At 40.7% G+C, this 14001-nt stretch overlaps 1 protein-coding gene across 1 annotated transcript in view; it reads left to right on the forward strand.

The window, feature by feature from the left end:
• ERAL1 (Era like 12S mitochondrial rRNA chaperone 1) overlaps nucleotides 1-14001 on the forward strand; it is a 56149-nt gene that overhangs the window by 16736 nt on the left and 25412 nt on the right. The window contains exons 3-5 of the mRNA XM_073616795.1: nucleotides 93-220; nucleotides 11899-11976; nucleotides 12316-12362. Of these exons, the coding sequence (XP_073472896.1) occupies nucleotides 93-220; nucleotides 11899-11976; nucleotides 12316-12362 (253 nt within the window). The remainder of the gene's footprint in view (nucleotides 1-92; nucleotides 221-11898; nucleotides 11977-12315; nucleotides 12363-14001) is intronic.

A 14001-nucleotide genomic window follows, 5' to 3' on the forward strand; every position in this document is an offset into this window, starting at 1 on the left:
ATAGGGAGCTATTATGGTTTCTTCTATGTAATGTAGCTGATTTTATGCAGTTTTGTTTAGTAAATTTGAATTTTTTCCTTCTGTCTCCACAGCTGATCAAGACGGTTTATTGAGACATACCCCAGATCAACCAGAGAGCCCCAGAATCCTTACAATTGCTATCATAGGGGCCCCGAATGCTGGAAAATCAACATTATCCAATCAGCTACTTGGCAGAAAGGTATCCAATAAATAAGTCTCATTAATGCATTCTATATAAGTTATTGAAGAGGATTACATAGACGTGTGTGTTTGTTTTTTTTGTTTTTTCATATGCAGCATTGTAAGTGGAAGTTGGCACACAGAATAGGCTGTCTTTGCAAAAGATAAACCCTGGCTTACATAAAGGCTTTATTGCATGCCAGTCTATAGTGCATTCAATTGAGCAAGTATTTACAAAGTCAGACTTGCTATTGTTTTGGCTTTAGGTGGAGAATAGTTAAGGTGGCCACACATATCTATATGATCATTCAACCAATGCAACCCAAATGATAGCATTGAATAAGAACTTTAAACTACATAACTCCAATCAGTTAGATTTAGTAAGCTTTTGATCCATTTCTTGTTTTTCTGTTCATTCAAACAAAACACCATTTTTTCAATATTTTCATTGAAATCACTTGTAGTAACTCCGGTGACACCCAAGGATCCCCTCACTTTTGGAGAGATCTCCTCTCATTTCCTGTGGTGGCTATAGGACGGGAAGTGAAAGGATAGGACCGGAAGTGAAGGGATTTCTCCCCAGAGGGGACCTAAGAATAATTGTATCATACTTACCTGTGCATACCTCCAGACATCTTCTAGCTGCTTTTACTCTAGCACAGCTGTAGCAGCAGGTCACATCGTCCCTTTTCTATGAGTTTTTGACCTGGAATAAATATGCTGCAAATGGATGTCAGAATATATGTGTATGTTCTGAATCTGTGAGCTAGAAAGCATTGTAGTGGATCCATCAGTACAATAGCCAGGCAACCAGGAGTGGCTAGTAAATCAATCTGTGCTGGGAACATTGAAACTTCCATTGTTGAATTTCTTCTGAAAATGCTAATTTACTGGATGCCATGCTAATCCTACCACTACAATACTGCAAAGTCCCAGGACCAAAATAGGCACATATGCCAGTAGTTCAGACTCTCGCCTCACAGGACATATATTCCATGGAGCTTCAACTTGAATTGGATGCGGGTTTCCCCACATCCAATTCGCATGACAGGAGATTGTGACCGGCTCTCTATGGAGCCGGTTCACATATCTCCATTGCGGCTGCAGGAACTCTGAGCAACTTTGGCTCCGTTTCAGGGCCGAATTCAGGCAAAAAATCGTCCCTGATTCATCCCTGAAACGGAGAACAGGGATGCACCGGACCCCTGCTGCGAGCCGCATCGGTTGGAGGTGTGCACCCAGCCGCAGATGTTTCTATTACTTTTTTTTTTTTTTAACCACTTCAGAGAACACTGGAGGCTTATTCAGCTTAACATTCATTTTCAGTTTCCTTCTCGGAATCACACCATTGTGGCAAATACTTTCCCCCTTTGTTTTCCCTTTTTCTTTCCTTTTTTTTCCCTTCCCTTCTTCTTCTTCTTTTTTTTTATATATATATATTTCTTAAGCTTTAGACAAAGATTTGAACAAGATGATAGTTAAGCATTGACTAACAATCAATTACTGTGGACAAATAGAGGCACGGGGCGGGTTCAATATAACAACACAAAAGCCGATAATAAAAAGGGGCTAAGAAACTTCCCGCCTCCGCTCCTACAACCAATTCCAAAATTATCCAAATTAATTAATATATATACCATAGTTCCTTCATTCTTTCCCTTTTCCCTCTCTCCCCCTCCCCCCTTCCAACACCCCACTCCCTTAAAAAAAATACTCAAGATTAGATTTCCAGCCCAAATATTTTAACAAACTAAGCTTCTATTAGCTATTATTTATCTGATTAGAGCAGACACCCTATAGATTATAATCTGGTATTCCATTTCCCTGACAGCCTGGGGGTTTTATTATTGTACCCCGCTCTGTTATATTCTTTACTTCTTATTAAAAGCATCCCACCTTCTCCAATCATGGCCTCCACATCTCATCAAATTCCCTAAGATTACCTCTCTTAATGTACTCTGTTCTTTCCCTACAGAGGGTTTCATTTAATGTAGCGATCCAGTCTCTTACAGTAGGGGGTTCCCTTGATTGCCATCTCAATGCAATCACCTTCCTCGTTTAGAACAGACATCTCAAAATTGCCAGTGTAGTACTCTTCCTCTCCCCTTGTGTCCATCTATACCCCAAGATGCATACTATAGCCTCTTTCTCCAATATAATACCAAATATGTCTCTCAAGCTATTAATCACCCCCTCCCAGTATCGAAACAGCTTGGGACATCTCCACATCATATGAATGAGATCCCCAATCCCCTGACATCTAGGGCAACTATCATTAGATCTTCTTCCGAACTTAAAGAGGCGTTTGGGTGTATAATAGGCTCTATTTAGCAACATCAGGTGCGATATCTTCTGTGGGGGGGGACTGATAACAACGGTCCCATCTCTAAGATTCTCTTCCACAGCGCCTGTGTCATAGCCCCCACGTCCTCTTCCCATCTAGCTCTTACATCATGGAGTAAGTCCTCACTATTGACTTAGTTACTTAATTGATTAAAAATCTTAGATATTATTCCCCTACAAAACGTGCCAAAGCTTTCCAAAATTACCATAAATTAGATATAGACTTCTTACTCCTCCAAGAAACACATTTCTCGCGCACCTCAGCTCCCCGATATCTAAACTCTAGATATCCCACCTTTTATTTATCAAACGGCCCAGATAAAAAAAGAGGGGTGGCGATTTGCATCGCAAAGAGAGTTCCGTTTACCCCCAACACGGTCATTAAAGACAAGGAAGGGAGATATATCATGGTTGTGGGAAAAGTTAATGAAAGTGCTCTCACACTTATATCATATTACGCGCCTAATACGGGTCAGGTAACATTCTTCGAAAATATGCTAAAAATTCTGCTCCCGCATGCACAAGGTAAAGTTATACTGGGTGGAGACAGTAACGTCTCCCTAGATCAAATTCTAGATAGATCTAATGCACACAAACCCGTTGTGAAACATATCCCCAAACAAGGCGTTAAACTAGCTCGGATGTTATATTCCTATGATCTAGTGGATGTATGGAGAGACTTTCATCCCACAACCAGAGATTTTACACACTACTCTCAAGTCCACAAAACATATTCTCGCATAGACCACTTACTCACACAATCCTCACTACTGCCGTCAATCACTTCGATTGAAATAGCACCCAGCTCATGGTCAGGCCATTCACCAATTCTAATGACACTATCCGACCTATGGATGAGACCACAACCCTCAACCTGGCGGCTTAATGCTACACTACTTAATGACCCCATAGTATACGCTGAAGTAGAGAAAGCCCTTCGACAATACTTCATTGAAAACCATTCTGGCGACACCTCCCCGGCATTAATTGGGCAGCTCATAAAGCCACTATTCGCGGTAAGCTGATTCAAATAGCCTCCAGAAACAAACGTGACAATACGCAGAAGATACAGCAACAGGAAGAAGAGCTACATAAAATAGTCCAGGAACAAAAAGCTAATCCTCAATTAGATTTACGCCATAAAATAGATATAGCACGGTCAGCACTACATTTTAGTCTCACAACCAAGGCTGAGAAGTACCTCCGCTGGTCTAGACATCGTTTCTACACCAGGGGAGATAAACCTTCAACCCTTTTGGCAAGAAAACTTTCCCCCCCGTCCTTTTATTCCTGCCATGCCGAGAATTCGGACGAGAGATGGGAAACCTACCCAAAATCCCCAAATGATAATACAAGAATTTTCTAGGTTCTTTACTAAGTTTTATATAATAAACCTAACTCATTTCCTAAAATCAGAGCAGACAAATTTTTCCATGATATGTCATTACCACAACTTGCACAAGAACATATAGAGCTAATGGAAGCAGATTTTAATGAGGGGGAAATTTTGGCTGCTATTAAATGTCTGAATCCTGCAAAAGCACCTGGCCCGGATGGTTTCACGGGTCATTATTATAGAAAATTCGCAGCCATATTGACTCCGCATCTATGTTCTTTTTTTAATGCAATACGGAAAGGAGACACACTAGGTACACACGAGAATGAAGCCCTCATACAAGTAATTCCTAAACCGGGGAAAGATCATGGGGACCCTGCCAATTATCGCCCTATATCGCTAATTAATGCGGATCTCAAATTGATGACTAAAGTGTTAGCGACCAGAATGAACACCTTCCTAGCTAATTATATCCATCCAGATCAAGTGGGATTCGTCCCCGGTCGACAGGCCCCAGACCAAACCCGACGGGCGATAGACATCATAGCTGCGCTTAACTCTAACTGGGATAACTATGGAACACGGAAGGGTATGCTACTCTCACTAGATCTTTGTAAGGCGTTCGACTCGGTCACATGGGAATACATATATTACGTATTAAGGAAGTATGGATTTGGGCCTCATTTTCTAACAATACTACAGACATTATATAATGCACCTACGGCTAGAATCCAGATAAAAGGCTATAAATCACACACAATAAACATACACAGAGGAACAAGGCAAGGATGCCCTTTATCTCCTATCCTATTTATTTTAGCATTAGAACCCCTAGCGATCAAGATAAGACACAACCAGGATGTAAGGGGCATACATTGCGGTGATGGTGAGCAGAAATGCTCTCTATTCGCCGATGATATCTTGATGTTCATCTCCCCTCGGTCACATCTCTTCCCAACCTATTTCAAATTTTACGACACTTCTCGGTTTTTTCGGGTCTTACGATTAATCATTCCGAATCTGAGGCTTAAATCTCACATTGGAACAGCAGACAGTTCAACAACTCCAAACGTCATTCCAGTTTAAATGGCAGAAAGATAGGCTCCCATACCTAGGAATATTTCTAACCCCCACCATACAGACCCTTTATAAAGCCAACTATCCTCCTCTGTATGGAAAACAACAGACTTATTAAGATGGGCTGTTTCGTTTCGTCATGGTTCGGCAGACTGTACTCCATAAAAATGAATCTTTTACCAAGGCTGTTGTACTTGTTTAGGACTCTTCCGATTGCTATCAATAGATCTGATCTTGAGGTGTTTCAGAAAAAAATAATGAAGTTCATTTGGGGGAACACAAGAACTAGGGTGAATAAGCAAACTCTCTATACCCCCAAAATTAAAGGAGGCTTGGGTGTTCCTAATCTGATTAAATATTTCGAGGCAGCCCAACTGGCCCAATTAATTCGCTCCCATTCTGGGACACCAGCACCATCCTGGATGAAAATGGAATCAGCTCCTTATCCCACAAAACCCATTAGCCATATGATGTGGCTTAATATGAAGGACAGACCGACCTTAATGTGCCCTACACTATCCTTCTCAATGAGTATGGGGGACAGACTACAAAAGCATTTGTTTTCCGCTCCACGCATACTCCCATGGCTCCCTTGGTGGGTAACCCAGATTTCACCCCAGGTCTTAATCCCTAAAGTCTGTCATGGTGGACTAATAAGGGACTGATACGTATAGCTGACATGTGTGATCATAAAGGTATATTATCGAAACAAGCACTAATAGAAAAGTATCAGCTACCCAACACGGAGTTTTATCGTTACCTCCAAATAGTTCACTTCCTGCATACTCTACAGTGTAAGACCGACATTCTGTCTTCCACCCCAATGGAATATCTATGCAAGTCTTATGATAAACATAAAGGTCATATATCACAAATTTATATTTTCCTGACTTCCAAAACGGGGAAATTATTCTATATGCAGAGGTGGGAACAAGATATGGAGGTAACGATGGAAATAGATAAATGGTATAAGATGGCACAGCTAGCTTCAAAAGGTTATATTAATACCTCCCTAATAGAAGCGAATTATAAAGTCTTGTTACGGTGGTACATGGTCCCGGCGAAAATTGCGACATATATCGTTGATGCCTCTCCTTTGTGTTTCAGAGGATGCGGCAAAGAAGGTACAATATATCACACTTGGTGGACCTGCCCCAAGGTCAAACGATTTTGGATACATATTTATAATTTCATATACTCACTGACCCAAGTTAACCTTACCAAATCTCCACGACAAGCATTACTGGGGAATCAAGTGGAAGGAATACCTGGACATACCAGGAAACTCATATCTTTTATATTTACAGCATCTAGAATAGCGGTGGCGGGATCCTGGAGAAAACCCCTGATCCCCCTTTGAAATGGTTAAAGCAAAATTGACGTGGATCATGATTAATGAACGCCTCTCGGCAATTCTTTTAGATAAACAGAGGGCTTTCGACAGGATTTGGGAACCATGGTTATCCTATTTGTCTACGGGTTTTGATAGTTAACGGATCCTGAGAGGGATCCCTAGGGGTGCACTCAACCCCAACTTCCCTCTTACCCTTTTCTCCCTCTTTCACTTTCCTCTTTATTACTCTTACCTTTTTCCTCTTCCTTCCCTCCTTCTTTAATATACTTTGCAGGACTTCCTACCCAGGATCGTTGTCATAGTGACAGATATGAAAAATCTGGAATGTGAGTTATAAAGGTGGGGGGGGGGGGGGGGGGGGCGGGGGCCTTCCCGTCCACAGTAAAGACCCCAGTAAAGAAACGGCGGCGCACCTCCTCTCCACACAATACAGAGAGGTGGAAAATAAACGTTTGAAATGATAAATAAATATAACAAGCTAAACATATATCCAAATGTACAATGCTAGGTATTCAGCCTAGATACACATGTAAATAGAAGACGTCTAACTGACCGAGTACAGACGGATAGACGCATCCACTTCATATAGTGAAAGAAATTAAGGATGACATGGTATGTTCATAGGTTTCCTGCAGGCCATATAGGCTGAAATATGTTTTCCCTCCCCCCATTCTTTTCCTTTTCTACCATTTATTCTCAAAATATATGTGTTGTGTATTTTGTTCATGTTATTTTATATTTTTTCAATAAAAATCATTGAAAGAGAAAAATCTAATGCCGCGTACACACGAGCGGACATTACGGCGGACTTTGCCCGGCGGACTTTTCGATGTACTTTCCGACGGACTTTCTGAATGAACGGACTTGCCTACACACAATCCACCAAAGTCCGTCGAATTCGTACGTGATGACGTACAACCGGACTAAAACAAGGAAGTTCATAGCCAGTAGCCAATAGCTGCCCTAGCATGGCTTTTTGTCCGTCGAACTAGCATACAGACGGCGGACTTTTCGACCGGACTCGATTTCAACGGATAAATTTTAAACAAGTTTCAAATCTAAGTCCGTCCAACTTTTGAGAAAACAAAGTCCGCTGGAGCCCACACACATCGAATTGTCCGACGAAATCCAGTCCGCCGGGCAAAGTCCGCCGTAATGTCCGCTCGTGTGTACGCGGCATTAGATATTAACCCCTTAGTGGGGACTACCTGGAGTATACTTTGAAATAGAGGCGTTTCATTCTACAATAAACTATGGTTCTTAAATTGAGCTTTGAGAGCATGTTCTAACTGAAGATACACAAAAAAGGAGCCCTGCGACAGATTAAATTCACTTTCCAACTCTGAGAATTTCTTTAGTATATTACCTATATAGAGTTGTCTTAACCTTTTAATCTTCCCACTCTCTTACTTTTCCTATCTTAAGGATTTCCTGCAGATTTCGGTTGTTCCAAATGGGAGAATATTCAATACACCCATTATATCTCATCTGTTTTTTAACTGTTTTCCATACTTTAATTAACATTTTAATTGTTGGATAATCATCGTAAAACGAGTTTGCTTCTAGGGCTTCAATTAATGTATTATGTAAAGCACCTATTAATAAAATTCTACCATTTGGGGTACCTCCTTCCCCACACCCCATTAACTGCTGCAGTTGGAATGATAAAAAATAGCGCTGAGGGTGTGGCAGGGCAAAACCGCCATCCCGCACCAAGAGCTGAAGTACACGTAGACGTATCCTGGCTTGTCTCCCTTTCCATATAAATTCCCTAAAAAGGCTCTCGATTTTATTGAACCACTTCTTGCATATCCACACAGGAGAGTTGTGGAGAACATACAATAATTGTGGCATCCAGATCATTTTTATTAAACTACATCTTCCTGCCACTGATAAGGGAAAGCATTTCCATATGCCTATCTTTTGTTTGAGTTTCGACAAGAGTGGGAGAAGGTTTTTACTAATGTATTGGTTAGGATCCCTTGTCATGACGATTCCCAAGTATTTCAATGCATCCACTATTACCAACTGGCGCATTCCTTACACTGTTGTCACATTTATGGGGTCTATAGGTAATAACTCAGACTTCTCCCAATTTATCTTGAGTCCTGAAAAACTGCCAAATGACTCCACTATTCTCATTGCCTTTAACGGTGATTTACTCGTATCTCCCAAAAAAAGCAAGTTATTGCCCGCATACAGCACGATTCTGTCTTCACCCATCCTTCTCTGGAAACCAATTATCTCTGAGCTCGCTCTTATGGAAATAGCCAGGGGCTCCATCACCAAAGCAAAAAGCAGTGGAGATAATGGACACCCCTGTCTAGTTCCCCTCTCTAGTTCAAACCAATCCGATAAATCATTATTAATTTTTAATCTTGCCTTGGGTTTATCATAAAGCATTTTAATCCAATCAATAAAAGAGGGGCCAAATTTCCCCAACGCTCACCAAATGTATCCCCATTCCACACTATCGAATGCTTTAGTCGCGTCTAACGTCAATATCGCTCTTGAACCCTCATTCTCCGTTGGGGACTGTAAGTTTAAAAAGGCCCTTCTGATATTCAAGCTTGTGGATCTATTGGCTATAAAACCCATCTGGTCTGTATGGACCAGTTTTTAAATAACTTTATTTAGTCTAGATGCCAAAACCTTGGCCAGAATTTTGGCATCCGTGCATAGAAGAGAAATTGGCCTATAAGCGGCCACATCAAGGGGGGTCCTTCCCCTCTTTCTGTAGCACTATGATAGTTGCCTCCAACATTGAAGCGGGCAGATGGCCCCCCTTAGTTGCCCCTCCCAGTGCTGTTAGCAGCTCTGGAATTAATACATCGCCATAATGTTTATAGGCCTCAATTGGAAACGATGTTCCGATGTTTCTATTACTTGATTGGAGTCCACCTGTGGTAAATTCAGTCGGTTGGACATGATTTGGTAAAGCACACACCTGTCTATATAAGGTCCCATAGGTAACCGTGCATGTCAGAATACAAACCAAGCCATAAAGTCCAAGGGATTGTCTGTAGACCTCTGAGCAAGGGTTGTATCCAGGCACAGATCTGGGGAGAGGTACAGAAAAATTTCTGCAGCATTGAAGGTCCCAATGAGCACAGTTGCCTCCTTCATCCGTAAATGGAAGACGTTTGGAACCATCAGGACTCTTCCTAGAGCGGGCCCCCTGGCCAAACTGAGCGATCAGGAGAGAAGGGCCTTAGTCAGGGAGGTGACCAAGAACCCGATGGTCACTCTGCAGAGACAGAGCTCCGGCATTCCACTGTAGAGAGAGGAGAACCTTCCTCAAGAACAACCATCTCTGCAGCACTCCACCAATCAGGCCTGTATAGTAGAGTGGTTAGATGGAAGCAGCTCATTAGTAAAAGACACATGACAGCCCATCTGGAGTTTACCAAAAGGCTCCTGAAGGACTCTCAGACCATGAGAAACAAAATTCTCTGGTCGGATTAAACAAAGATTAAACTCTTTTGCCTGAATGGCAAGCATCATATCTGGAGAAAACCAGGCACTGGAGTGGCTACAATATATATAATCAGGAAGAGGACCCCAGGGATTTTATGGGTGGGAGGGAGATAGGGAGTAAAGGTGTGTATAAAGGTGAGAGGAATCGAGGTATATAAAACTATATAATGCTTTATTCAAAATTACACAAAAATAGAACATTTAAAAACAATGAAGTATACAATAACTGCACTAGATCATAGACATGAGGGTTCTAATAGTGAAGAACACATACATAAATGATACATATGGAAAAATCCAACATGTTTTGGAATGTTTGGGATGTTAATTCCTTCTTCAGGGATTTCCTGTGCAGTTGTAACATATAGTCTGCAAAGTGTATGAAAATAGAAACATACTAAACCAAAGTGCAAAAGTGGTAACAATATACAATCTTGTTGACATATATGAATTAAGGGGCTTGGGAAAGGGGACAGAAAGAATGATGATAATCATAAAAAGGACTTACTAGTTTACACCGATTATAGTTGTTTACATGAATCAAAAAAGATAAAATATTGAAAGATGATACCCCAAGTTCTGATCTCCCAAATTATAGGAAAAAGAGGTAGCTCTGTAGATGGAGGAATTCGATACCTGAGTCCGTATAATTGCAATGTTGGCAAAAAATATTAAAGTAGTTTAGTTTACTCCATGTAATTACATGGGTGGCAGCATCACAGCAGGAAAAGTCGTCGGGTATACCCGGCCCATACGGTCCGCAAGGAACGGCTCAAAATGACACAGATGCAAAGTCCTAAGATATGAGGATGGTGTATATAGTCAGGTATACTATACTGCCATAAGGTGTAATATGTATACATAGTACATGATGTATGAAAACTGTAAGGGCTGGCTAAGCTTAGTAAAAATGCAGATGAAAAAGATCTATGTAATAGTGGAGCGTATATAAACTATACTCTACAATGATGACCATGGACTTAATCCAGCGACCCTATAGGGTAGTTGCAAAAAAAGTCTGGAACCCATATATCATATATAGGGATGAGCTCTTTTAAAAGCTGAGTAGGTAAATGGTTACACATAAGTTGTACATTGGGACATATATTAGATGCTCCTCTAGTATGCTTTGAATATATAATATGAGCCAGAGTGGCTACGGGAACTCTATGAATGGCCTTGAGTGGCCGGACTTAAACCCAATTGAACATCTCTGGAGAGATCTGAAAATGGCTGTGCACCGACGCTCCCCATCCAACCTGATGGAGCTTAAAAGGTCCTGCAAAGAAGAATGGGAGAAACTGCCCAAAAATAGGTGCGCCAAGCTGGTAGCATCATACTCAAAAAGACTTGAGTCTGTAATTGGTGCCAAAGGTGCTTCAACAAAGTATGGAGCAAAGGTCGTGAATATTTATGTTCAAGGTAGATAGATAGATAGATAGATAGATAGAGATATCTCTTTAATAGATTTGCAAAGATTTCAAACAAACTTCTTTTTTTTGTTGTCATTATGGGGTATTAATTGTAGAATTTTGAGGAAAGTAATGAATTTAATCCATTTTGGAATAAGGTTCTAACATAACAAAATGAGGAAAAAGTGAAGCACTGTAAATACTTTCCGGATGCACTGTATATAGTCATTATTAATAGTACCTTTTTATTTTTATATGTTCACATAATCTCTGTTCTTGGCTGCGTAAAGGGGTTGGAGAGGTGGGGGTGGAGAAACAGCAGTACACTAATCTTCCCAGTGAATGCCTGTGCGGAGGGGGTGTCGGCACAAGTCTGATCATTGAAGGACAGGCAGGCTGTTCTGCACAACCAGAAAACTGACCATGCTGGGAAGGATGTGCTTTTATGCCTAGCATGGTCAGTTAAAAATAGGAAAGCAGGGGGACTGGCAGGATCACCAGGTACTTCACACTAAGGAAGCAAGGCAAAGAGAGCAGGATACTTTTTAACAGAACTACATGGTGCAGACACATATCAGGAATTTGAAATAGAGGTAACCTATTAATTAAGGGAGGAAGGTATTTATAGAGGAATAATAACATTTAAAATCTCTTGTCTGATGATAATTGTACCGTTTTTTTATTTTATTTATTTACAGCTATTTCCAGTGTCCAGTAAAGTGCACACTACTCGCTGCCAAGCACAGGGTGTCATTACAGAAAACAACACACAAGTGGTAAGTGCACACTGGCATCTCTTTATGTGTATTCATAAAGACATTGGAATAGCAACATGAATATTTAGAATAAATATTAAACTTGAATTATACTTTTTGCATGACGAAATTATTTGAAAAAAACGAAAAAACATAGCAAAAAAACTGTTGAAACTTTAACATAAACAGCTGATGCCTACACTTGCAAAATCACTTCCATATCCATTCTCATTCTCTATAAAACTTTATTCTGTTGTGACTACCGATAGAGGATATGTTTTAAGTTTATGTTCTGTACATACAATGGTAAAAATGTAATTGTTTTAAGTGGAATAATTTTTTTTTTTCTTTCCTCTCCAGATTCTCCTTGACACACCTGGTATGGTCAATACTATCAAAGCAAAAAGGTAGGGTACTCTCCGACACTTGCATTGAATGGGGTATTCTGTTATTTTATTAGATGGTGTATATAGGACACAAAGGTAGTAACGTTTTATTTACTCCCTTTGCTGAGATCTGTTCTGAACTCTTCTCCACCACAGGCATACTTTGTACTGTACATGGGTCAGAATGTTTCTCAGTTGAGCAGGTGGGAGCAGGCATCTGTTACCTTTTTGCAGTTTTCAGTAGTTCAGTTAATCTCATTATATCAATGCTTAATAATTCATGTTTAGTTTATCTTCTCTAATATAACCTAAACTTAGCTTTTTTGAAGCCTGCAAAAGCAGGCATCGACTTTATCTCCTACAGGCCCCAATTGTGCATTCATGCCATACTGCTGGTGACTGGTATATCATGAGCTTATTGAACTGACATGTTGTTCTTATGCAAGAAAAGGCCTTCAAAAGTCTTCCTAAAGTGAACCTTTTGATGTTTAAACAAACAAAAAATGACCTTTTTTAATAAAAACTCTCAATTCAAGAGCAGACCCCACAAGGTGCATATTATTACCTTTTCTTAGCCCCCCAAAACATTTTTTTGTGTACTTCTCTGAAATTTGTTTCACTTTGTTGCCGGGACCACTCACCGTGCCTCAGTCAATAGGGGCACTAATAGACAGGGGAATGGTAGTTGCTGTGGCCCAACACAAATTGAGCCCCAGTACGAAGGGAAACTAATAAAACAAAGGCAAGCAAGGTGGAGTCTTTACCTACAAAATGTGCCTTCCAGTTGATCTGTTCTAAGTTGTGGGAACTCTAAAATTGGGAGGAAAAAAAAATACAATTGGACGGTCAGCTCTGTATATAGCAGATTTTTACCAAATATTATTGTAGATCTTGCCTGCTTGTGCTCTGTTTCAGGGAGTTTGTTTCAGTGTACTGAATTAAGCATTAGCTGCAAAGCCTTTATCGGTCCCTCGGTCCACATCCGTTCCAATGTACGTAAAAAAATAAATAAAATAAAAATCTTTCCATATTGGACAACACTTTTTAGGTCGTGGAGAGGAAGTGAACAAATTACAGGAGCAGGTGGACAGGAGCTATGTGGACACTCTTGCGGGATTGATCCCTAGCCACCCTGTCTGCGTCTATAGACACAGACAAGGGTGGCTTGACCCTGCCCCAACAGGTGTATCTTTTCCTAGTTAAAAATAAAACAAAAATTCCCAGCTCACTTGCCAGCCTGCAACAAACCAAATTGAATTTGTTTTAACAGTTCAGGTTAAAAACAAGGGGTTTACTTTGCACACATTTGCAAATATATGCTTTTGCCGGGTGTCCAGTGCACCCCAATAACTTTTTTATATGATGGGATCCCTCCAGTCATACCCGCCCTTAATCTAACAATTATTATATACTGTATGTGCTCCAATTTTTAGACTCTTAAAATTTTAGAGTTAGAACGGCAGTACACTGGGGTGCTATAAAATGGCTGCTGCAGCTTACACATGTATTTGCAAATGTGTGCAAACGGAAGTTACGAAACCCCTTGTTTTTAACCCGAACTGTGTTAGGCAGGCCATAGAAGGTGCAAATTCCTTTCCTGCAACCCACGATTCCCCCATCAACACAGACAGACAGTGCTGACAGGGGAATCCCTCCTGCT

Source organism: Aquarana catesbeiana, linkage group LG02 (assembly GCF_042186555.1).
Source record: "Aquarana catesbeiana isolate 2022-GZ linkage group LG02, ASM4218655v1, whole genome shotgun sequence".
In the NCBI taxonomy this organism is placed as follows: domain Eukaryota; kingdom Metazoa; phylum Chordata; class Amphibia; order Anura; family Ranidae; genus Aquarana; species Aquarana catesbeiana.